At 48.1% G+C, this 26,147-nt stretch overlaps 1 protein-coding gene across 3 annotated transcripts in view; it reads left to right on the top strand.

The window, feature by feature from the left end:
* The window catches only part of Shank2 (SH3 and multiple ankyrin repeat domains 2), a 443,211-nt gene that overhangs the window by 77,607 nt on the left and 339,457 nt on the right, over positions 1–26,147 (top strand). For all 3 annotated transcript variants that reach the window (XM_035442085.1, XM_035442084.1, XM_035442086.1), the window contains 2 exons: positions 11,832–11,983; positions 13,275–13,442. In XM_035442085.1, coding sequence (XP_035297976.1) covers positions 11,832–11,983; positions 13,275–13,442 — 320 coding nt within the window. The remainder of the gene's footprint in view (positions 1–11,831; positions 11,984–13,274; positions 13,443–26,147) is intronic.

Genomic DNA, 26,147 nt, shown 5'->3' with positions numbered 1-26,147 from the left:
AGGAAGGGAGAGAGGGAATGGATTCCATATATGTGTAGGGCTGTTGCCTGCTGACCTTAGGCCTCCAGCAGAGTCCCCAAGCTGGAAGTGCTAGCCAGTCAGCACTGCAGCATGCGTGGGGTTTTCCCTTTGCCTGGGTGCAGGCTTCTTCACAGACAGGCAAGTGCTCAGACACATCTTGTGCTCCCTGCCGGATGCTGAGTTCCTTGAGCTTGAAATCTCCTTGGGAGAAAGTTGCACAGGCAGGGGCAAGGTCTCTCAGCTCTGCACTGCTAACACCTGCTCTGGCTGTTCTTTGCTGTAGGGTAGACCTTGACTTTGTGGGGTGCTGCCCAGCCCCCACTAGAGATGTCAGTGGTTTCCCCAATTAGGACAACCCAAAGTGCCTTCCTATGTTGCTAGTGTTTCCTGGTTTTACTGGAAGGGAGCTCAGCCACAGCCAGGGTGAACACTGGCCATGGGATGATATGGCTGAGGGTGGCAGGCAGAGGTCAAGGGACTCTTCACAGCAACTTGGATCTATTTGGCCTGGTGTGACATCTGGGGATGGGAGATGCTTGACCTCAGCAGCAGGGTCCTTTTACCTCCTGTCCCTCCCTCTCACCCTCCCTTTCCTAACAGGACACCCCGAGTCCTTTCTGGCTCCCACATGGCCTCTCGTCACACCTCAAAATTACTATGTGCACAAGATATGGAAGTGCCTTATAAAGTATGGATCTTGTTTGTCATTTGGGGCAGCCTGGCTGACCCTTTAATTTGAGGTGGCCCCACTGGGTTTTAATCTAGCTAGCATGGCTCCATCTTAGCCCTGATGGGGGCTGGATTGCCTCTTTGCTCCCGAGTTTCTTTGGGGGTGTCTGTGAGCAGCATGAAAGCTGGGAGAGGGCTCATTTCTGAGGACGGAGGTGCATTTAAGATATCAGGAGAGAAACTAATGAGGGAACCGAGAGGAGGTCCTGACTGGAAGAGCAGGCACAAGCCCAAGGTAGATGCTCCCAAGAGAAGAATGTGGTATTTATTACATTGTGGTGACATGATGCCTCCTATGACCTCAGGGGTCCTGACCTTATACTGTCTGGTACCAGCCTTTCTCATGGCTGTGTGTCAGCTACTCTCAACCTATGTTTTCTTCCTGATGGGAGCCATGGCTCCTTTGCCCCCATCCCCTTGTACATCAGTGTCTCTGGTTCTGAGTTTTGAAGCAGCTATCATCTCAGGCCAGACCTTGACTTAACTCCCCAGCTGACAGTGTTTTGAAGCAGAGGTGTGCACATGGTGCCTTCTCTGAGACCCACGTGAAGCTAGAATAGAGGTAGCAATGATGGGCAAGGAGCTGGTACTTAGGGAAATTCCTAGAAATTCTATCCCCTTAGCATTGAGTATGAGAGACCGGGGAGTGCAGAGCACGGAGCCCACAAGTGGTTATTATTCTGTGTTCTCTGAAATGCAGTCAGCCTTGTAACTGTGGGTCTCATATTCAGTGAGACCCCTGATCAAACCAAGCAGGGATTGGCAAGGAAAAACAAAAAGTGTCTGTCCTGAATGTGTTCAGACTTTTCTTTTCTCTCTGCTGTCATTGTCCTCTAAGAAACACTATGAAACCAACTCACTACTTAATTGAATCCATTGGTCTTAGAATGATCTAGAGATGATTAAAAGTACCCCTTTAATCCCAGCACTTGGGAGGCAGAGGTCAACCTTGTGTCTCTTTGAAGCTGTCCGTGCCCTCTTTCTTTGAGACAAGAGTCTCTCACTGTCTTGCTGGTCTGGTGCTCCCAAGCGAGGCTAGCCTAGCTGGCTGGTGCACCCCAGGGGTCCACCTGTCTCTGCCTCTCCTGCACTGGAGAGCCCCCAAACCTCACGCTTTTGTCCCAGATGGGTGCTTGCCTCCTCTGGCTCTTACAGACTTTGCTTATTCCCTCCACATTTTGCAAACTCCAAGTTGGGTTTGGTGACTTTCTGAGTCACTCCCCGAACAGCAGACTGGCTACATACCAGACAATTTTGCTCCCTATGAAGAGTCAAATTCAGTTTCCTTCTGAAGACAAAGACAAGCTCCCAGCCCGGCCTCAACTCTGCATCCTAAAGTCAGCTGCAATTGGGGAACCATAGTTGGGGCAGCAGTCATTCTGGATGGAATGGCATGCATGTGAGCTCAGAATCCTGGAGGGGTGACACGCCACTTAAAACCACAGTCTGTTAACACTAGCGGATGTCTATAACTGCTGGAAACACAAATTTCATCAAGTAACATGAAGAGAAGCTGAAGACTTCTTCCCAGTAGTGTGGTTTTTGGGTCCCTTTTTGCCATGGTGGGACATCTGGGATCAGATGGATGACAGCTTCGTGCCCTGGAAAGGCAGCCACACTGACAGCCCTAGGGGACTTAGTCCATCACTTTCCTAGCACACCATGGGTTTCTGAGCTTGAGGGGTGCTCAGGTGAGGGAAAGACAGCTGTTTAATGACACTGGAAACTACTGTGTCTCCAAAGCCTCCATGAAAGGCTCAGAATAGCATGGAATAGCACGGTCCCCTGCCATGCTGTGCCAGCAGAGCCACCAGGCTCATCAGTACTCACTTTTAAGACCTGGTTACCACCCGCCAGGCCTAGTCTGCTTTCTGTTGCTGTAACAAACTCTGTGACCAAAAGCAGCTTGGGAGAAAAGGTTTCAGCCTACAGTTGTAGTCCCTTGTGAAGGGAGGTCAGGGCAGGAACCTGGAGGTAGGAACTGAAGCAGAAGTCATGGAGGAGTGCTGCTTACTGTCTAGCTCCCCATGGATTGCCCAGCCTGCCTTCTCATAGCATCTAGGACCACCAGCACTTACCATAGTGCCACTTCCCATAGTGGTCCGGGTCCTCCCACATCAATAATTAATCAAAGAAATGTACCACAGGCTTGTCCATAGGCCAGTCTGATGGAGGCATTTTCTCAATTGAAGTTTCCTCTTCCTAGATGATTCTAGCTTGTGTCTAGTTGAAAAAAAAAAAAAAAAAACCCAACCAGCACAGCAAGGGAGAGGTCCCAGGCAGTGATGCTCCAGGGCTGTCAGGTGGGGGTAGGGGTGGCCTCTAGCTAAGTTCTTTATCATCCTTGAGAGGCACTGTTTCCACTCACATGACTGTGGTGGACTCCTAGGGAGCCCCATCCAGCTCCCACATGGCCCAATTAGAAGCTTTTGTGGACATTCTGTTTCCCTTTACATGGAGCTCTGTGGCTTGGGGAATGGAGGGAGCCTAGCCTGTCTGATGACTTATGGTCGGTATCTGACTGTCACACAGTGAATCACAGCACGTGATCGATACCCCAGGAACTGCTGTGTCTGGAGGGAGTGGGGTTCTGAGACCTTGTAAACAGGAGTCTGCAGACATTGAGAGGTGCGCAAATGAAGGCAGCCCGCCACTGGCTCATAAATACCCGCCTCCAGCAAGTTGGGTGCATCTGGTTAGTCCTTGGAGTTCTAATAAAGAGGCCTGTTGTTAGGCGAGAGCTCAGATACGGTACCATTATTTTGCAATCTGTCTTCTTTATGCGCCTGCTTCCGAGGGGGTGTGGAAAGCTCACAAAGTGCACAAGCTAGAAGATGAGGTTCATCAAATGTGGAAGGTGGACCAGGGAAGGCAACCTGGGATGGAAATGAGTCTGGGACTAAGTCTAGGATCCATAAAGAATCAGTTTTAGGCTCACAGAAAAATCACACTGGGCAGTGGGGTGTAGCTCAGAGGCAGAGCATACAGAGCATACAGGCAGAGCCTGTCTGCCTGAGCTCTTGGGTTCCAGCCCAACTTTACTGCCTAAACAACAAGCAGATAAGACAGGTGTGGTGGCACATACCTTCAATCCCAACACTCAGGAGGCGAAGGCAAGAGGGTCAAGAGTTCAAGGCCATCCTCAGCTACATAGCAAGTTGGAAGCTAGCTTGGGATACATGATATGTATGTCTCAAAATAATCAATTAAGCAACTCTAGGCCTGCATGTGGCTCATTTCTACATGCCTTTATGCCAGCCTCCTTCTCACTAACAGCCGGCACTAGTGTGATGTGTTAGTTACAGCCGAGGCCTAGGGTTTACTCTAGGGCTACTCTTGGGTCCCACACATTCTGTGGGGTTTGCCAAGTATGTGATTCCCGTACCCACCATCAAGAATCAACTGGGGTCCCATCCCTATCTAAACACCCCTTGTGCTTGGCCATCATCTCCCCTCAGGCATAGCTACCTATGTCTCTGTGTATCTCTTCCTTTCCTAGAATGACAGTGTGGGAACCGGGCAGTGTGTTGCTGTCAGACTGGCTTCATTCACTCAGCAGCCTGTGCTAAAGTTTCCTCTGTGTCTATTTGTGTCTCTTTATTTATCTAATGGTGTGTTTGGGGGGAAGTGTGGTACCATGTACATTTGTGGAGGTGAGAGGACAGCTCTGGAGTCTTTTTTCACCTTCTACTTTTATGTGGGTTCAATTGAACTCAGATTGTCAGGTTTTCTCTGCAAGCACTTTATCTGCTGAGCCATTTCACTGGCCCAGCTCAATTCTTCATAGTTCTGAATAATATGCTTCCTATTTAGTAGTTTTTTTTTTAACTTAGGATGGAGAGAAGATTCTATGCAATTTTTAACAATTGTGAACATGTGTTTTCCTTAATTCTTTTCTTTTGATTTTATTCTTTTGTATTTTTTTTTTTTGAGACAAAGTCTTACTCAATAGTTCGCTGACTTTAGACTCAAAGCATTCCTGCTGCCTCAGCTTCTCAGAGTGCTGAGAAACGCGCATGTGCGCAACCATACCCAGCTTGGACATCAAAGGAAGTCAGGGCAGGAACTCAAAGAGGGCAGGAACCCGGAGGCAGAAGCAGATGCAGAGGCCACGGAGGGGTGCTGCTCACTGGCTTGCTCACCATTGTTTGCTCAGCCTGCTTCCTAATAGAAGGAACCCAGGGCCACCAGCCCAGGGACAGCACCAGCCACAATGGGCTGGTCTCTCCTTCACCAATCACTAATTAAGAAAATGCCCTACAAGTTTGCCTGATCTTATGGAGGGATTTTCTTAATTGAGGTTCCCTCTTCTCAAATGATTTTAGCTTGTGTCAAGTTAACATAAAACTAGCCAGCACAATGCAGTTCCTGGGAATTGAACCCATGCCCTCTGGAAGAGCAGTCAATGCTCTCAACTGCTGACTCATCTCTCCAGCCCCCTTATGCTTTGTTTTGTAAGACTATGCTGAGCTGTCCTGAGATGCTCTACATGGCTGCACTCTGTCTCTTCTGAGCCAGCGATGAGAGAGCAGGGCTGTCTGTTGTCTATGGTTCAAGGGCTCAGTGTTTTGTGTTTGGCCTTTTGGAGTGCCTGCTGCATGACCCTGCGGCGTCCCCTTGAGATGTGAGGTCAGGCAGGACCTGTGGCACAGCACATCTTTCACATGTCATTCGCCACTTCTCAGTTCTCTCTGTTGAGGTTTTTGTTCATGTATCTCACCCACTTTGTTGATAACTTATTGAGTTTATAAGTTTTCTGGGCATATTGGATAGCCACAGCTCATACAGTTGTGTTTGTTTTGGGAAATGTTTTCTCTAAGTCTGTAACAGTGATTTTACAGAGTGATTAAGTCCCTCACTCTAAGTAAGAGCCTTGATGTTTTTTAACTTTAAATTTTTTATTTACGCGCATGTGTTAGTATGTGTATAGGGGAGGGGTGCCCATAGAAGCCACTAGAATGCATGGGATCCTCTGGAGCAGAGTTACAGGCAGTGGTGAGCTGTCTGAAGTGTGTGCTAGGAACCAGATTCAGGACTTCTGCAAGAACACCCAGTGCTCTAATTGCAGAGCCATTTCTCTGGCCCTAAGGTGTTGGTTATTGTTCATTCTAAATAAACCTTTCTTAGAACAGATTTGGCTTAAGGCATTTCTGCAGACTGCTCACCCATTGCTGGCATCTGATATCAGTGTGGCTTATTGTGCCACCATTGAATGCATATCCACATGGGAGTGTTACAAAGCCCATGCATCACTCTGACTTCCTCAGTTTCCCCCAAATGTTTCTTCCTGTCTGGGGACTTCAGAGAGCCTGCGCCATCTTTACTGGTCATGTCTCTGTAGGCCTTGTGGCTCTGATGGTTGCCTGGGCTTGTTCTCTTGGTGATGAACTTGACAGCTTTGAGAACTGTCCTGGCATTTATTCAGATGCCCCTCCATCAACATTTGCTGAGTGTTTTCTTCTCGACTGCACCCAGATCTTGTAAACATGAGTAAGTGTGGGGCTGGGGAGGAAGCTAAAGAGGGGAAGCACCCCTTTTACCTTGTGTGGAGGCCTCCTGTCATCAGACTGATTGACTTCTGGGGTGCTAACCTAGACTTCCTAGCATGGCCCTGTCTGCAGCCTTTCTTCCCTGAGAGTCACCTGCTGTCCCATTCAGTGCCTTATGGAAGGGGCTCAGTTGGCACAGCCCACTGTTAAGGAGTGGGAAGTTATGTCCTGTTTCCTAAAGGGCACAGTGGAGACTCATATCTGTCTGTGAAATTGTTCCTCCTGCTGCCGTTTATTGGTTATTCAATCTCTATGTATGTTTTACTGTATGCAGGTGTCCTTCCGTGATCCCTCAGGTCTGAGCTCCAGGAATGCTCAAGTCACACAGAACCTGTGCACATCCCCTGGCAGCCTGTGTCATCTCTATATTGTTTCTAAAACCTGATTCATGGATGCTGTGAAACCCACTCTTACACTGTTTTATTTCTTGGTTGTATTTTATTGTTGTTATTTTCAATCTGTGCATTGCATTAACTTTCCCTGGGAAGATGTGGATGAACTTCTGTTTACCCTGCACAGAACAGAACAAAGAAACAACTCCAAGACAAGCCCAGACCAATGATTTAGTCAGGCTTAGTTTCAGGAGCATAATGAGGAGTCACTCACAGGAGCCTAGGTGAGGGGACACTTAACGGAGTCTAGGTGATGGGTCACTCACAGGAGCTTTGGTGAAGAGTTACTTACAGGACTGTGAATGACCCTACAACAGCTGCATCACTGCAGCTGCAAAGCCCCACCCCAACATGGGTTATATCCCCTTATCTGCATAGACGGAGACCCCTTCATTAACCTTCAGTTTGTGTCCTCTAGCACAGTGGTTCTCAACCTTCCTAATGATGCAACCCTTTAATACATTTCCTCATGTTGTGGTCACACACACACATACACACACACACACACACACCACAAAATTATTCTCATTACTACTTTGTAACTAATTTTGCTACTGCTATGAATCATAATATAAATATTTGTGTTTTCCAACGGTCTTAGGTGACCCCTGTGAAAGGGGTCCTGACCCACAGGTTGAGAACTGATGCTTTAGCACCTTGGAAGAGACCAACATGTAGCTGGGTTAGAATTACATACACCTGGAAGGGAAGGCCAGGTGGAAACAGCTGGATCTCACATCTGGGTCTGATGATCCTCCCTTCCCCCTCATCCAATGAGACAGTGTCCACCAGCCTGACCTTGGGGGTCTCTTGTGGGCATCAGCTGCTTTGATGAAGATGGTGACAGCTGATATCGACAGGAAAGTGTTTCCTGACTCTGGGGTTGCCTGAGTTCACAGGCGAGCAGCTGGCTGACACTGTGGCCTCTGAACTGCAGCAGAAAAGTGGTTCCCCATGGCTTATTTATTCTGCATCTTGCATTTCACATTTAGAGTAGCTCAGGTCGGCCTGTGTGCCTCACGTCCAGTTGCCACATCTGTGATACACTCATCATTCCTCCCTGTGTTAAATTTCCCATCCTGGGACCCCCCAGCCTCCTACATCAGTGTTTGAAGCATCCTGCTAGTGGCCATCTAGCCCTTCAGAGAAGCACTGGTTTTCACTACCATAGTTGTGGCCTGACGTGGGAGAAGTCACCCCTCCAGATGCTTGATTTCTGAGACCCCTTCCATGGAACACATACGGGAGCGAGTGCGTGCGCACGCGCACACACACACACACACACACACACACACACACACGGGCACCCTCCAGCTACCACTCTGTGTCCTGCACTCCCAGCAGCTGCTCTGAGCCCTTACATCTCCACCTTGCCCTCCCTGGTGTACTGTAACCCTGCAGCCAGGCTGGAGCTCTCAACTGGCCTGCCAAGGTCCTGCCTCTCTCCCTTCTCCTGGTGCCTCCTGAAATACATCCTATCCTGGTTATTTCCTGGCTACAACACTCCTGGGGTATTTCTAGGGTGGTGGTATATATAATTTTAAGGTCAAATGGTCCAAGTTTGGGGTACCAGCTCTCTGCTTAGGTGCACTTGCTGAATTTCTAAAGTTTTAAAAATCAAGGAAATCTCAACACATGAGAAATGAGGAACATTTTCAAGACATTGTGTTGCAAATACCTGAGTAGGCCCAGCTTTCACATAACCCAAGGCTCACTGCTTTGGTTGGACTGACTGGCTGATGAGCCCATGGGATCCACTCTGATGGGGTGTCAGGCATGTACACCTACCTGCACCCTCCTTTTATTTGGGTTCTGGAGATTCGAGCTCAGGTCCTCGAGTGCTTGTGTAGCAAGTACTCTTCCCACTGAGCCGCCTCCCTGCCTTGAGATGGAAACTTAACAATGGTGGGTTTTCAACCTGTGGGTTGTGACCCCTTTGGGGTCACATATCAGATATCCTGCATATCAAATATCTACATTATGGTTCATAACAGTAGCAAAATTACAGCTATGAAGCAGCAACAAAATAATTTTATGGTTGGGGGTCACCACTGTCCCGCGCGCTCTCTGTATTCCTCGCCAGCAAGAAATACACGCAGGACACTCGGATCCTTCTGCAGACAAGCTTTAATGCATTAGACTGAACAGAGACTGAGCAGAGACTGAGCAGAGACTGAGCAGAGACATTGAACCAAGAAAACCATCCCTATATAAAAGGCTGACCAGCCGCCTGGGACGTATTACCCTATGAATGGCTTCAGCTCCTCAGGCTAAAATGAGCCACGGGATAGGCAGAGATCAAAGGAATGGAGATTACCCAGCGCCTGTGAAGTAATTTACACCTTGGTGTCTTCAGGCAGCATTATAATGCAGGAACCGGCTTCCTACATATCACCCTTTTTTTATTAATTAATGAAAAGGCTTTATATTATTACAAGCAAATAGGTCACCCATATGTTGAGGGATAGAGGCAGGGGTTGACCTTCCCAAAATCAAACATTAAGACTGTGTACGGGAGTCACCATCAGGCTGTTAGCTTGACCCGAAGTACTCCCGACCTGTCCTCTGTCGTTTTTCTGGGAAAGGGAAACTGGGGCAGGTAACCCTTATGTAGGTCAACGTACCTCCCAGAGAAGCCTGTATAATAGGCAACTCTGTGCGATGCCTATGCTCAGCATCCCTCTTTGGGGCTGTACAAACCAGACACTCTACCCTGTGCAGTGAGCCTAGGCTCCGGGTGTGCAAGAGCTGTCTGGCCGGCGGCCTATTGCTAGTAGCCAAAAATATAAGCGCTTGGGCGGATCTCTTGGTTTGAGCCCTGGAGCTTACATGCCAGTCAAAAGTAACAGCAATCCGTAAGCGGCTGCATCAAACAATTACATCCACCCCTTTTCTCACAGACCAGCCAAAAATAACAGCAATCTGTAAACGGCTGTATCAAACAATTACCCCCACCCCTTAATCAGTTGCCATCTCTCCGCCAAGGACAGGAGTTAATCTGGATAACAATAGCGGCTCTCAACTCCCGGGGGTAGAGGGTGGAGTTTCGACTTTTGAAGGTCTGTAGAGGCTCTTTAGGTTGAATCTTTTTGGGATCCACAGGGGATTCTCTTTATCCTGTGAGAAAACACAATATCGCTCCCCTGGATCTTATGAGAATAGGATCCGGGCCTTTCCAAAAATCAGTTAAGATATCTTTTTATTTTACCATTTCCTTTTGGCCTTTTAGTTTTTGAGGTGAGACGCTTGGCCTCGGTATGGCCCCCAGCGTTAATGTAAATGAGGCTTTAAAGCCCCAGGCATTCCAGGCCTTTAAGAAGTGTTGAATAGCAGGCATGGCCTTTTCCCCTATCAAAGACTGGGAAAGCCATCTGTAATTTTCTCCGCTCCTCTGATGGTAAGAAGGAGTCGGTTCCAAATAGTGGGTGTGCTGATAGAAGTACACCCGCTGAATTAACAGGCGATGGCCTCATATTTGTTTTTACTTTTGGCAGCTCCTCCTCTAGCTCTGCTTCCTTGTTAGAGTCTAAAATCTCAGAGTCTGAGCTGCTCAGCTCCAAGGCTTCCAGTTTCGTTGCAGGGCAGAGGCTAGGTTCCTCATCTCTCCTAAATTTACCGGGGTGTGACCGGCCATTCCCCATTCTTTCTCTCTTCTTCTCTGTCTCTCCCTCATCCAGCTGAGCTGTTCCTTTTAAAACTTTATCTCTTGAGCTTTTTGTTGTAGTTTCTCTTCTTATATACACTCCCTTGTCACTAGACACCCCGGGAGGTCCTTTTTTCTTATACGTTGTAGTTTCTCTTCTTACACACACTCCCATGTCATTAGACATCCGGGAGGTCCTTTTTTCTTATATTTTATTGTTAGGCGCGCCCCATCTCTCACCATATTCGGTTTCTGATATGTAATTCTGGACTTCTTTAAGATTGCTACAACAGTGAGAAAAGTCAAAATAGCTCCTAGTAAAAGCATAGAAGCCTCTATATTAACCTCCCACAATAGCAACATTCCCAAGCCAAAGTCTAGAAAAATCATACCTCTCCGAATTTCTCTCATTACATTTGGTTTCTGATATGTAATTCTGGACTTCTTTAAGATTGTCCCAAGCCAAAGTTCAGAAAAATCATACCTCTCCGAATTTACCATCCTGCAGTTCTGAATCCGCCCTGTAGCCAAGGGGTCTCTGCGGTGCTGGAGATGTTCATATGTTCCCGGGTTTCGGCACCATATGTCCCGCGCGCTCTCTGTATTCCTCGCCAGCAAGAAATACACGCAGGACACTCGGATCCTTCTGCAGACAAGCTTTAATGCATTAGACTGAACAGAGACTGAGCAGAGACTGAGCAGAGACTGAGCAGAGACATTGAACCAAGAAAACCATCCCTATATAAAAGGCTGACCAGCCGCCTGGGACGTATTACCCTATGAATGGCTTCAGCTCCTCAGGCTAAAATGAGCCACGGGATAGGCAGAGATCAAAGGAATGGAGATTACCCAGCGCCTGTGAAGTAATTTACACCTTGGTGTCTTCAGGCAGCATTACCGGCTTCCTACACACCACAACTTGAGGAACCATATTAAAGCATTAGGAAGGTTGAGGACCACTGCTCTAGAGTGTTGTCAGTCTGGGTCACAATAACTTGTATGTTGTCCTCATGCCCTGTGGTCACTGAATGTGGCACCCAGAAGACTCCAGTATTGACTATGCAGAAACCTTGTAGCCTAGTTCCTGACAGCCACAAGGTTCTCTGTGTGTTATGAATTGGAAGGAGAAAGGTGCTGGCCTTTCCAGTGTCTAAGTTCCTGTGAGGAACATGTGAAGATGGTACCCAGGCTTCTGTCCTCAGTGAGCATGGTAAGACTCTCCAGGATTCATGGTACCAAAGCCTGCACTACGGAAACCTTGCTGCTATTGATTTGCATGTGACCCCATGTGTCTCTGTCATTGTCATGAGATTGTCTGAATCACCCTGACTGTGTGGACTCTCAGGGGCCATAGGCTCACAGAAGGAGCTGCTCAGTTTCAAGTACTCTAGTGTGGCTGAGCACACAGTGGGGCTCCGCATCCTTCTCTAGCACACAGTGGGGCTCAGCATTCTTCTCTGGGTATTTGTTTAATGCCTTTGTGTTTGGTTCCTTCAGAGACGCCCCTGACCCTGGCTGCTCAACTCGATGACTCCATGGAGATCATCAAAGTTCTCAGAAATGGGGGTGCACATTTGGACTTTCGTGCCAGGGATGGGATGACCGCCCTTCACAAGGCTGCCCGGATGAGGAACCAGGTTGCCCTAAAGGTATGTTCTGAGCCTGCCTTGTGTGGGCAACAGAGTTCTTTATCTGGTCACCTGAGCTGGCCTCACAATGGCTCCTCCCCAGGGAACCACTGGAGTGCAGAAGGGCAGTTGAGCATCAGGCTCTCCTGACCGCTCTGTGGTATGGATGCTTCTAGAACTCAGTGTCTTAAGCCACCTTGTCCCCTCTACTCCACAGGAAGGCTCATGTTTCCAACAAATGAATTGGTGCTAAACTTTGTTGCTGCCCCTCAGAGGAGGCCTCAAATCCATTAGTAGTACTGACAGCCTTGGTACCCCCTGCATTGCATTTCTGGGAGCCAGGCAGCCGTGGCCACACTTCATCTTTTCCTGAACTTTCATGTGGCATACACTCTATACCCATATTCTCCATGGCTACCTCCCCACCCCACTTCCCATGCCTACCTTTCCAGGCCCATTCCCCACCGTGCCTATCTTCCCCACTGCCATCTTCCCAACCCTTTCTTCCCAGACCCATCTTCCCAGGCCCGTCTTCCCAGGCCCGTCTTCCCAGGCCCGTCTTCCCAGGCCTGTCTTCCCAGGCCCTCTTCCTGTGATCATCAACCCTTGTCTTCCCCACACCCATTTTCCCAGCACCCATCTTTTCCCCACTGCCAGGCAGCATTCCTTTTTCCATGTTCCTTTTTTCTTTCCTTCCCCACCTTCCCCCCCCCCCACATCTTTGCTCCTTGCCCTCTCTGGCAGTGTATACAGTGTTGTCCAGAGAGAATGTGGCTCCCAGCCTGCTCTCCATCAGCCCAATGAGGAGTCCAGGTCCTCTGGCTGCAGGTTGATCTGAGATGGGGGCTTTCCTCTCTTTTCTGCCATCCCCACTTCACCTCAGCTACACCTTCCTACAGGCTTCCAGGAAGTCCGCATGTTCCTGACCCTGCTCCAGAGGCTCACTACTCCTTGACTCACCGGGGTCCCGCTGTCCTGTGTGTTACTTCAAATGCTGTCGCTCTCTTTAGCACGTGGAACCTTGATGGCTCTGCACAGCCGTCTTCTGGGATACAGGGTTCTAATCACCAGCAGGAACCTGTCAAGGGGCGGCAGCTGCAGACTGTCTTTCATCTGGGCGCAGGCCATTCCTGCATTCCTGAACATCATTTGTCACTTCCAGTTGGCAGTTAGGACCCTCCAGTTTTGTGTGTCAGGGGGAAACATCAGGTATCCAGGCATGACTCAGCTTGGCCTGTGGGAAAGCCATTTATATGTGTCTTCCATTCACTCCATGTATGAGACCAGTGACAACTTTAAATTCTTTCCCTAGACTCTCCTGGAGCTTGGTGCCTCCCCAGATTACAAGGACAGCTATGGGCTCACACCATTGTATCACACGGCCATTGTGGGGGGTGACCCTTACTGCTGTGAGCTCCTTCTCCATGAACATGCTTCCGTGTGCTGCAAGGATGAGAATGGCTGGCACGAGATTCACCAGGTATGGCTGTGCCTCTGCTTGCCACACCCACTGCTAAACTCCCCGCTCCCTATGATGCCAGACCCAGCCCACAGAGCGACTGAGTGTCAGGCCCCTTCTGCTATCTTGGATGATCTACCCCAAGGTCCTGAAAGGTTTATATTAGTCATCAGCATTTATATGCTGACACATTTACCTAGAGATGGCCATTTCCCATGCTGCAGGAGAAACTAGGTGATCATGAGAGGCTGTTGTGTGTCTACAAGAAGTCTTCTGGAGTGGGGAGGGGTTGAGGATATACAGCCTTCCCCATGATCTATGAGCTCTTCAGGCCCTGACATCCTAGGAACATGGCAAAGAAGGTACCAGTGACCAGGACGAGGTCTGATTTCCTTGCACAAGGCGTGAGATTTTCAAATATCACCTTGTAGCCATGAAATTGGGAGGTGTGACTCCCATGATCCTAACATGAAACAGAATCTACCTGATGGTTCTACAAGGGCAGCCTCTCATGAGCCAGGAGCAGGAAGAAAGGGTCCAAGTTCAAGGCTGAAACCTGCATATAAGCCAAACAGCAGAGGGGAGTGGTTACTAGTCCCAGACTGGGAGGGCCTGTTTCCAGGAATGGCAGAGCTGGCTGGGTGGAGCTGTGCCAACATGATGATTACACCCAGAAGGCTATTGGAAAGAATGTTAGTCTTCCAAATCTGGAGTTTATAACCTGGAAGTCAAGGCCTTTGATCTGGTTGGAGAAAGGGTCTGGGTGTGTGGGCAGGCAGGAAGGTCAGGGGAAGAGAGCCCACAATAGGCTCTCACTTGATGTTGATATGGTGATTGTCATGATTATCATGATTCTTAGTTTCTCCATCAGTCTCTCAATGACTATGACACCTTTTACATATACCCCTCCTGGAAGGAGAGGTTAGATGCCCACCTAGAGTGGTTCAGGGCCTAGGACTACAGCCTATAACAAGAGGAAAGTGGTCTCTGCAGGTTCTGCCCTCATCTGGCCTGCCTCTTGCGGAGTCAGTTCTGGATTGTGGAGCCTCAGAGCCTGGAGAAGGCTCCATTCCTGCATGGGGTGAATGGGACTTTTTGATACTGCTGCTGGAACCTCAAGCCCACACTGGGTGGGGACCTCAGAGCAAAAACTATAATGGCTATCTTGTCCATGTGCCTGATGTGAGACCAGATGCCTTTCCTGTGCTTGCTTTATGAAGGGCAGACTTTCTCCATGACAGACTGCTGGGACATGGTACCAGGGGCTGATCCGAATCCCTTGAGGTGCTGCTCCGACAGTGTTCTATAAGTTGGGGTGGGGGCTCAACCAGTAGCCTTTAAGGAAAGAGGTGGCCCTCCACATGAGCTGGAGACTGTCCAGTCAGCAGAGGCTCTTTGTGGGAAGTCTGTCTAGCTCTACCCTAGATACCGCTCAGGCTCCAGCTGCAGCACCAGCCCCCCCACCAAGCTTCCACCCTCCCTGCAGACCTCACCCTGCCTGCCCTGTTACTATGGAAACCAACTCTTTAAAACATGATTTCAGGTATTTAAATTCTCTCTCTGTGCCTCCATATATACATTTTTAAGTATAGTTATCTCTCAGGATCCTCAGAGGTCCTCAGTCCAGCACTTCTGAGATGTCCCCAAACCCTTCTGTAACACAGTGTGGCATTTACACGTAACACACAAATCTACCAAAACGTGATCAGCCATCTCAGGGTAACTCTTAATGTTTTGTTTTTGTCTGTTTTTCCGAGAGAAGGTCTCAATCCATGGCCTAGGGTTTCCTGGAACTCACTACGTCATCCAAGCTAGCCTTGAACTTTAGGCAATCCTCCTGCTGCAGCTTCCCGGGGATAGGATTACAGGCATGATTTATAATAACCTGGAGGATATGAATTCTCTGAGAACAATGGTTCCACCATGTTTAGGAACAAGAAGAAAAGGAAGTCCATGTGTATTTAGTAAAGATGCTAATTTTTCCCAAGTGTTTCTATCCATGGCCGTAGAATCCATGGGTGACAGAGCTCACAGCCATGGACAACAGGCTGTGTATATACACATGCACCCTAGCAATTCTGTCTCTTTGGAGAACCCTAACTTTTATAGCCTGAGAAATAGTGTAGGCCCTTGCCTGTCTGCTTCCCTCTTCCTCTCAATTCTTACTGCTTCTCCTCCACTCCCTGGGCCAGGGTGATGTCCAGCCTTCAGCTCAGCCTGGCTCTCTTGAGCCCTTCCAAGTGTTGGGAAGGGCTGATAGTATCGTCCTGCTCGGCTGTCTCCACGGACCGGCCCCCACCCATGCACATTACCGACCTGCTTGTATCTGCAGTTCTGCAGAAGCCTCATGAGGCTCCTGGCCTGTACTCCTTCGCCATCTCTACTGCATTGACTGGGGACCTGCCCACCTATTGCTCACACAGCATGAATGTTTCTGACAGAGCATCAGTGACACCTGCCACCCACTCAGTGTCCTGACACCAGGATGCAGTTGTGGACAGGCTCCCCGATACATGAGGGAAGCTAAACTGGAGACAAACAGATATTTTAAAAATCATGTAACTAAGTGCATGCACACATGCCCGCTCACACTCACACACACACTCTCTCACATTCACACATACATACTCACACACATACACACACTCACATATGCACACATAACTGCACAACACACTCACACACACTCACACACATATACTCACACTCACATATGCACACATGCCTGCACGCACACACTCTCACACTCACACAACTCACATATGCACACATGCCCTCACACTCACACACACTCACACACACTCACACACTCACACACACACTCACATATGCACACATGTCTGCACACACACACTCACACACTCACACTCACACACACACACTCACATATGCACACATACCTGCACAACACACTCACACACACTCACACACATATACACACACTGACACATGCACACATGCCCGCACACACACTCTCTCACACTCACACACTCACTCACACTCACACACACTCATATATGCACACATACCCACACACATTCTTTCTCACACTCACACACATACACACACTCACACATGCACACATGCCTGCACACACACACTCACACACACTCACAAATGCACACATGCCTGCTCACACTCACTCACACACATACTCACACACACACAACTCACATATGCACACATGCTCACACACACACAAACACACACACACACACACACACACACACACACACACACACACGCACGCACGAGAGCGCACACATGGACATGTAGGGAGCAGGTATGTGTGTTCCGTGTCCCCATGTGATAGTACTTCCTGAGCTTATACAATGACCAGCAGGCACTTATGTCCTGGAGCAGGGGATGGGTAACTGTGGGACCTCTGCCCGGCACACTTGCAGGTTCGTTAGTGTCTCCCTCTACCTGCTTCCTGCACACCTTGGCCAGCCTTCTTGCCCCTCCCTCCACCAGAGAAACCCCTCTTCACAGTCCAGTAACATCACACTTACATGTCTGGCCTTCTCACCTAAACCATGTGACTCTGGTCTTTATCCCTGACTGTCTTTGGCTGTGGGACCCTGGCTGTCGCTGGTTTCTGGGCCCCACAAATGCCAAATTCCATCCTGGGTCTGGATTGGGAACTTTGTCATTTCATTGTCACTCAGACTCTTCAGTACCCCAGCCCCTCATCCACCAGACCCTGGTGCTCTGGAGACCTTGGAAGACTAAAACTCTTGAATCCTGAATCCTACTGCCTTTATTCAGCTCAGCTCCAGGGTTTAGACTGCCCTCTAGTGGTCATGTCCCATGGACGAGCCTGGGAAAGGTATGTTCTACTGAAGAACCAGGGTCTTTCCTGACTGGCTTTTATGCCCCTTTTAGCTGCAGGCTGCTGTGCCTGTTAAACAGGATAACAACTGAGATGCTGCACAGACCTGGCTGGAGTAGGAGACAGAGCCAACACCTCCTAGCTTATGCTCCTAGCCACAGTTCACACTTACCCAGCCGAACACTACCCCATTTACCCTTTTTATATATCCTCAAGGCAGCTCCCGCAGAGTGCTAACTGTTCCTGTCAACAAGTGAATTAGCAGGCTCAGAGAGAGTAAGTAATTTGGCTTAAGTCACAGAGCGAGCAGTTGTTTGAACTAAGTGCATTTCTGCTTTGTCTTATTCCACTGGCTTCTCTTTCATCTCACCTTCATGCAGACCTCTCAAGCAGAAACCATTCTTAATACAACAGTGTTTGAGGTGAAAAAAAAAATGCACGGGGTGGGTGGGTTTTGTCTGGATATCCACCTGGAATAGCCCCTTGGAGAAGTCCCAGAGCCCCAGGTTTCTGGGCTCACCACTTAAGTTGGTTCCTCTGTGGGTAACACCACCGTCCATTGTAGCATCCTGGTGTGGAGACATCTGTTTTCTCCTCCTGGCCTCTGGAGCCACCTCCTGGTAGCACACATGGCAAGTGTCTGGCCAGCTCCCTGGGGGTCTCAGAGCTGTCCCTTGGCTGTCCATTCCAAAGCCAGGTGCCTTGTGCTTGAAATGGCTAGAGCTTTTGTTTGAATTCATATCTGCAAACTCAAATCTTAAAAAAGACATATATATATATGTGTGTGTGTGTGTGTGTGTGTGTGTGTGTGTGTGTGTGTGTGTGTGAGCATGTGCTTGTTTGTGGGTGTAGGCACCCATGGGAGCCAAAAGAGGGCATCGGATTCCCTGAACCTGGATTACAGGCAATTTTGAGCCTCCCAGCATGGGTGCTAGGAACTGAACTTGGGCTCTCTGGAAGAGAAGGAAGCATTCTTAATTTTGTTTTGATTGTTAGTTATTTTTGTTTTATGTGTGTATGTGTTTCATCTGCATGTATGTGTGCCAAGTGTTTGCAGTGCCCATGGAGACCAGAAGAGGGCACTGGGCCCTTTGGGATTGGAGTTACAGATGATTGTGAGCTGATGTATCAGTGCTGGGAACTAAACCTGGGTCCTGTGGAAGAAGACAGAGTATTCTCTTTTTTTTTCTCTCCATTTTTTATTTAAATTAGAAACATGATTGTTTTACATGTCAATCCCAGTTCCCTCCCTTCCTCCTCTGCCCCCCCACTAACACCCTACCTATCCCATTCCATTTTTGCTCCCCAGGAGAGTGAGGCCTTCCATGGAGGGTCTTCAGAGTCTGTCATATCCTTTGGGATAGGCCCTTCCCCGTGTGTCTAGGCTGAGGGAGTATACCTCTATGTGAAATGGGCTCCCAAAGTCCATTCTTATGCTAGGGCTAAGTACTGATCTACTACAAGAGGCCCCATAGATTTCCGAGGCCTCCTCACTGACACCCACATTCATGGGTCTGTATCAGTTGCATGCTGGTTTCCCAGTGATCAGTCTGGGGCCAAGAGCTCCCCCTTGTTCAGGTCAGCTGTTTCAACACAGAGTATTCTTAACTGCAGAGCCACCTTTCCAGGCCCAAATGTGTATCTTTAAAATTTGTTGTTTAAATGCACTTAATTCTTTTCTTGTTCCCCAAATAAATACATGTTCATCATAGACACCTGGGAAAGTACACACACACACACACACACACACACACACACACACACACACCCCACATATAAGCACACCACATAGGTACACACACACAACACATACCATACACACACCACACACACCATACACACACACACGCCACATACACTATACATACACACCACACCATACTACCCCCCCCACACAAACACACCTCATTAAAGTGCATTCCTACTGCTCATGGGCTTCAGGAGGTACCTGGGTTTTTCAGTTCTTTTTTTCTCACACCCTACCACACATACAGCCACAGTGTAGCCTGCAGTATTCTGGGTACAATACAAGCAAGATCCTCAGGGAGAAGACAGTTACCCGGCCAAGAGGCCAGCTCATAATGGCCCTCGCCAACTCCCGCTTACTCCCGTACTCTACGATTCTGTCTGCATCATTAGTATGGGATGAGTTTTGCCTAATGTGGACAGCCTGGGATGGAAACTCCCTCATGCTTCTTAGGTGGCATGGGCAAGGCCTCTGCCTCCTCAGACAATTCACAGAGCTCTTGAGACAGCTAAATGCAAGAATATTCATGAGACACTTTTCTGCAGTTAGTCTACCCGTACATGTCACCCTCCCCACATGGTCATCATTTTGCCATGTCCCATGCTGTGAACTCAGATGGTTGTTCTCTTGTGTCTGTGTCTTGGCCAAATCTCCCCCTTTTAGATTTATTTATTGTATTTTATGTGTATAAGTGTCTTGCCTGTATACATGCATGCATGCATGCGTGTATGTATGTATGCATGCATGTATCTATGTATGTATGCATGTATGTATCTATGTATGTATGTATGTGTGTGTATGTATGTATGTGTGTATGTATGTATGCATGTATGTATCTATGTATGCATGTATGTATGTATGTATGTATGTATGTATGTATGTATGTGCATCATGTATGTGCACTGCCTGAGGAGGCCAGAAGATGGTGTTTTTGCAGGGTCCCCTGGAACTAGAGTTACAGATGGTTGTGAGCCACTATGTTGGTGCTGGGAATTGAACCCTAGTCCTCTGGAGGAGCAGCCAGTGTTCTTAATCACTGAGGCATGTAGCCCTATTGACTAGCCTTCTAGAGATGCCCAGTTGTGACATAGGGTCCACACTAGTGGCCTCATTCTCCATTACTATGTTCCTTAGAGAACTATTTCCAAATAGTGACACTGTGACACCTTGATTAGGACTCTCCCAGTGTCCAAGTCACCTCTGTTCAGCCCCTGCTGCTGTCAGTGTGGAGATTTACCACACATGTCCAGCAGGTGGCAGTGCCATGCTTGGAGGAAGCCGCACAGTTTCCTTATTCATACCAAATCTTCTGGTTGGCAAGTGGCAGGGTGAGTTCCTGGGCACAGCTGGGGTGAACCAGTGCTCTGAGGGGACTTTATTCTAAATACTCATGCCCACTCCTCCCCAGGGGTGTCTGAAGCAGTAGATTTGGGTGAGCCCCCAAGAATACTTTTTTCTGAAAGTCGGGAAGTGGGAAGACAGGAAAGTCTGAGGCAGTGTTATGTCCTAGTTTTGGTTTGCTCTCTGACCCCCATCCACCTTGGAAGCTGTGTCGAGTGGACCCTGCACAGGACAGAGTCTGGCTTCCACCCTTTGGTAACATTCAGTTTCTTTGCATCAAGGGAACACCTACCTACATTGTTTTAGAACCATCTACAGGGCGTTTGCAAACTTGGATATTCACACAGCTGCAGACAGATACCTCTAGGCATGCTTTACTCCAGACCACATTTTGTTCTTACCAGCTGTCCCAGCTGTCCAATTGCTGTCCCAGCAATGTTCTTGATGACCAGAGGGTACCTCCTAAGTCTGCCCTGGACCCTTTTTGTATGAGAACCTGTGTGTCCTTTGGTCCCTCTGCCATCCCAGGGTTCCCTCAGACTCTGGGCCAGTTGATTTCTAGATTGCATTTCTGTCTGTGTTCTTCTGCTGTGTCCTGAGGACACCCAGGTGTGCATTTAGCAGGATTGTCACCAAGCTGCTGCCTCTGTGCTCTTGGCATTGTGTCCTGTGAGATGGTCTGTGGTGACCACTAGCCATGACTAGTGGCACCCTGGTGAGTACTAGGCGTCCTACGTTGCTACTCCTTGTAATGAACTAGCGTTTGGGACCACCAATCCACACACGATCTCACCTGCAGCTTTGACTTTGACATTGCTTGTCAATATTGATTATTGCCCTTGCCCTCTGGAGACTCTCCTCCATTTTTCCTCTAGCTGGGTACACATCAGGCAGGAAAGCTACGGTTGTTTACTTTTTTATTTATAGCAAGGTAGATTCAGGTTTGTCTTTCCTGACAGATATGACTGGATAACACCTGATGTTAGTATATGTCTGGACTCATGGCTGCCCCTTTGGAATGGATCTGAATGTTGTTTAGTTTTTATTATTGCTGTGAAAAACACTCGAGAGAGAAGTTTAAGGACAGGAACTTTTATTTGGCTCACAGTTCGAGTGCACGCACAGTCTATCATGGCAGGGAAGGCATGGCGGCAGGTACGTGAGGAAGCTGGTCACATTGCAGCCACTGTGGGGAAATACAGAGATGAACACCAGTGCTCAGCTCACTTTTCTTCTTTTTATTCACTCTGGGACCACACACCATGGGATGGTGTCACTCACATTTATGCTTCAATGAACCTAATGTAGAAACTCCCTCACAGGCATGCCTAGAAGGTTGTTTCTATGGTGATAATAAATACCAGCAAGTCAACAGTTACTATTAACTGTCTCAGACATGTCCCAATCCTTCTTTTATGATACACAATTATCTCAGGCTGTTGTGTGATATTTTCCTTGGAAGTCACATCACAAACATCTATTCACCCAGACTGATAGGGTCAGTGACAGACGAAAATAAGGATTCCACTGAAGTCTAACTTAGTGAATCAGTAGTTTATTGAAGTTCCTTGTAGGAATATGGGTGTGAGATTAACTACATGAGCAGGGGTGATTCAAAGGCAGCTATGTCATCAAAGCCCACCCAAACCTGGGCAATGGCTCATGAAAGCTGGACCCCTGAAGCTCCCTGCACAGCTTGCAAGCATCTTGACAGATCAGAGAGTCTCTTCCAGGCAGCTCTGCTGGTTTAAGAGCCTCTCAGCAGTCCTGCCTGTTTATATGACTTTAGAGAGGGAAGGGCCTGTGCATCTGCTCAGTTTCAGGGACATCCTGAGAACTATGAATTGTTTACTTCCTCTCTCTTAATGAACCTCCCTTTAGAATCTTCTGAGTCTTAAGGAGTTTCACCTCCAGTAATGGAATGTCTTAACTCAGGAAACTGCTGCACAACACAGGCTCTTCTCTCCTTTTCCTGCCTCAGATCATTTCTCTAAGACTTTAGCTCTTTCTAGTGTAGCATGTTTCCTGGGCTACTGCTGATAACACGACCCCCTTAGCCAAAGTTAGAGATGCATACATAACTTGTGTTTGTGTGTACACACTCTATCTATCTCTATCTCTGGGACCCCAAGGGTATCACAATATATGATGCTTAAATGTCTCACCAAAAACTGACAAGCTATAGTCAGGTATGGAGATTCACAACTATGATCCTAATATCTAGGAAACAGAAACCAGGGGTTGGCTTTGAGTTCCAAGTCACCCTGGACTGCAGAGTTAGGCTGTCTGTTCTACTTACTTTTCTATTTCTGTGACAAAACATCATGACTTATAAACAACTTCGGAAGAAAATATTCAATTGGGCTTACTGTTTCAGAGGGTTAGAGTCCATGATGGCAGAGTGAAAGCATGGCAGCAGTAACAGCTGAGAGTTCACATCTGGATCTATAACCAGGTGTTAGAAGGGGGTGGGGAGAGACTTGGAATGTCACAAATCTTTTGAAAACTCAAAGCCTGTCTTCAGTGACACACCTCCACCAACAAGGCCACACCTCCCAATCCTTCCCAAATACTTCTAGCAACCAGGGATCAATGGTCAAACATACTTGCCTATGGGGCGGGAGTTTGGGGGAGGGAGAGCATTCTCATTCAAATCACCACACTGTCTTAAAATAAAATAATATAAAGACACATTTGGACCCCCTTCCCAAAACTCTGAATCACCATGTCATTTGTGACCCTACACTGTGGACATGTTGTACAAATAGTTGTTCTGCTCTTTTATTTGATGGCAATGACAAGAAAAAGAAGTTGTGCATATTCAGTACAAATGTTTATCCTGAACATTTTTTATCTGTGGCGGGGATAGTCTCCACAGGTTCAGAGGGCCAGCTGTCCCCACTTCATCTTTATTTCTCTATAAGTCAAGAACAGTGTATTCATCCAGGCATGATGCTTTCATCCAGGCATGATGGATTATATCTCTAATCCCAGCACTTGGAAGGCAAAGTCAAGAGAGTCACCACAAGTTTAAGACCAGCCTGGTCTACTTACAATGAATTCCAGGCCAGCTAGAGTGAGACTCTGGTGCCAGTCAGGCAAAAGAGAATTGTGCGTTTATGTTAATACCCCATACCAGGCTCAAGTTAAGAGCACTGGCTGCTCTTCCAGAGGACCTGGGTTCAATTCCTAGTATCTACACGGTGCCTCACAACTGTCTGTAACTCCAGTCCTAGGAGATCAGGTACCCTCTGCTGGCCTTCTGAGGTACTGTATGGGATGTGGTGCACAGATGTGAAAACACATAAAGTTAATTAAATAATTAATCCCCATACCAAGCCAGTACTACAAGGCTCTAGCTTTTTTTCTGGGTTGTATTTTAGCTTCTCTCTTCAGCACAGTTTCTCACTTGGGCACCTGTTTGCTAAGCTCTGGCTGCAGATGGTCTGCTGAGCCATCCAGTGTCCTATTCCTGGGCCCTCCCCAACCACATTCCTGCATCTTCACCAGTGGGCTCTACCTTAGCAACCCGGAATTACGAAGGGAAAAGGCTAGCAAAGGTGACTCTTTAGCAAGGGGCCTGGCAGAATGACCACCCTGTGGTTATAGGTATCTGTTTTATGTTTTTCCCCCTGCAATTTCTGATTTGTTTGTTTGTTTGTTTCTAAACAGTAAGCATGCAAATGGAAGAAACACACCAAGGGGGTCCTTGGGGACACTCTCCCCAGGCTGCCCATACTCATTGCCTCTGTTTCTTCTTTTAGTGTCCATCATATTTTGATCCTTGGTTTAAAAAAAATGGTGACAGGATCCTGAGGATGCAACTTCAACCTTCTGAATTCAAATTACCTGGGGGAGGGGGTAATGAGTCTGGATTAATTGCTCAGCGAGTCTGTAGTAACCGAGTCCTCTTTACTGACTAGAGAGCAATTAAATTAAGCTGCTACAAAATGCTGTCTTCGCAAAGCCTTCGAGGAGAGCTGATTAGCCAAATTGTGTCTTCAGTTTAAGGAGCAAAATTCTCAGCTCAAACTGGTTGAAGAAAGCAGGGGAACAAAAAAAGGACCTACTTTAATGTCTCTGAAAAATCCCAGGGGTAGTATAGGGGTGGTATAGTATAGAGGAGTCCCAGAAGGGCCCTGTGTACTCCTCAGACCTCCCTGGCTCCTTGTCCCTCCCTCAGGTTCTTGTAGCTGTTCTCTTCCCTGCTCCCATAGCAGTAAGTGCTAGCCCCAGCAGCTGTAAGTGCTAGTCCTAGCAGCTGTAAATAAGTGCTAGCTCCAGCAGCTATAAGTACAAGCTCCAGCATCTGTAAGTGCTAGCTCCAGCAGCTGAAAGTACAAGCTCCAGCATCTGTAAGTGCTAGCTCCAGCAGCTGTAAATAAGTGCTAGCTCCAGCAGATATAAGTGCCTGCTCCAGCTGCTATAAGTGCCTGCTCCAGCAGCTGTGAAGTGCTAGCTCTAGCAGCTGTAAGTTCTAGCCCCAGCAGCTGTGAAGAATGTTACTTTTCCAGAAGTCTTGAAGTTGTCCTGGCCTTGAGGCTCCCTGCACCTGCTTGGGCTAGGAGGTTCCTCCCCAAGCCTTAACTTGCAATGATAGAGATGCCAGCTACATAGCCATGGCCTGTCCTTCTGTAGGATCAGGTGCAACTGGACTATCTGAACCAACAAGAGCTGGGCAGGCAACTCCAGATTCAAGGCAGGTGCTTGAGTGAAGTGAGGCCACCAGGCAGGCAGGCAGAGCAGCAGTATCTCCTTTAGGATCCATCTAGTCAACAGTGAGAGTGTCACAGGGGACATGGCACTATAAATGGATGTTTTTCGAGTGCTTTTAACAACCACTGTCTACTTCTCCCTATCCTCTTTGCAGAGTGGCTCTTGTTCTCATTGACACTGCTGAGGTAAAGTGTACTCTGTACACTGATCAGAGACATAGTCTGTTGATCCAGGGCCAATGTCATCATCCACAATGGCTTTGTCCTTGGTGTGGCAGACCTTCCTCCTTCTGTGAGGTCACTGCCTGGTAGAGGTGTCCAGTCACCTGTGCAGGGATCTCCCTGCCCCTTTGAACTGGGATGGGGTGCTGTATCTATTTTCGGGGCCTAGTGTCATGTGCTCTTTGATGTCCTTGTTCTCTGTGACTCATACAAACCTGTGAGAGGGACACTAGTCCCACTTAATGGCAAGGACATCCATAAGCTTGAAGGTGAAGGCCAAGCTAATGGAAGGCCTGGGACCTAGTCCAAGTGTGTTTGGCCTTATAGCTACTTGGACTATAATTGCTGTGTCAACCCCTAGAAGGACTTGGAAGGAATGGATCACGTGATGGGGCTTCCCTACCTATGGAAGATTGTATTGAATTTAAATACAGTAAGAAGCTATGCTTGCATATGGAAAGACAAGCGCAGGCCTCCTTGCACACAACTCAGGGATAGGGCTCTGAACATCTCCATAGCCATGCACAATTGCTTCCTTCCTGGGCACATGGACTATTTATGCAGGGTTGGACATCCTGACCTCTGTTTCACAGAGCTCAGCCCCCACATCACCAAAAGACCTATTTGTCTTTTGGACAACATGTCTCTCTGGATCTGGTGGAAAGAAACTTGAGGCCTCTTCCAGACCTCTCGCCAAAGAGTAGAGCATAGGTTCCCAACTGGTCAGGGATTCTCTCTCTACCCTTAGCTGAGAGCCTGGGACCTTCCCAATCCTTGGTGTGCAGGGGTGTGATGTCTATGGGCCTCAGTTTACAAGGCAGGGTAGGTTGTGGCCTGGGCAACCTTGGGTGCCAAGCCTCACTCAACAT

The sequence above is a fragment of the Cricetulus griseus genome, chromosome 3, assembly GCF_003668045.3.
Source record: "Cricetulus griseus strain 17A/GY chromosome 3, alternate assembly CriGri-PICRH-1.0, whole genome shotgun sequence".
Classification (NCBI taxonomy): Eukaryota; Metazoa; Chordata; class Mammalia; order Rodentia; family Cricetidae; genus Cricetulus; species Cricetulus griseus.
This window is presented reverse-complemented; position numbering and strand designations above follow the sequence as displayed.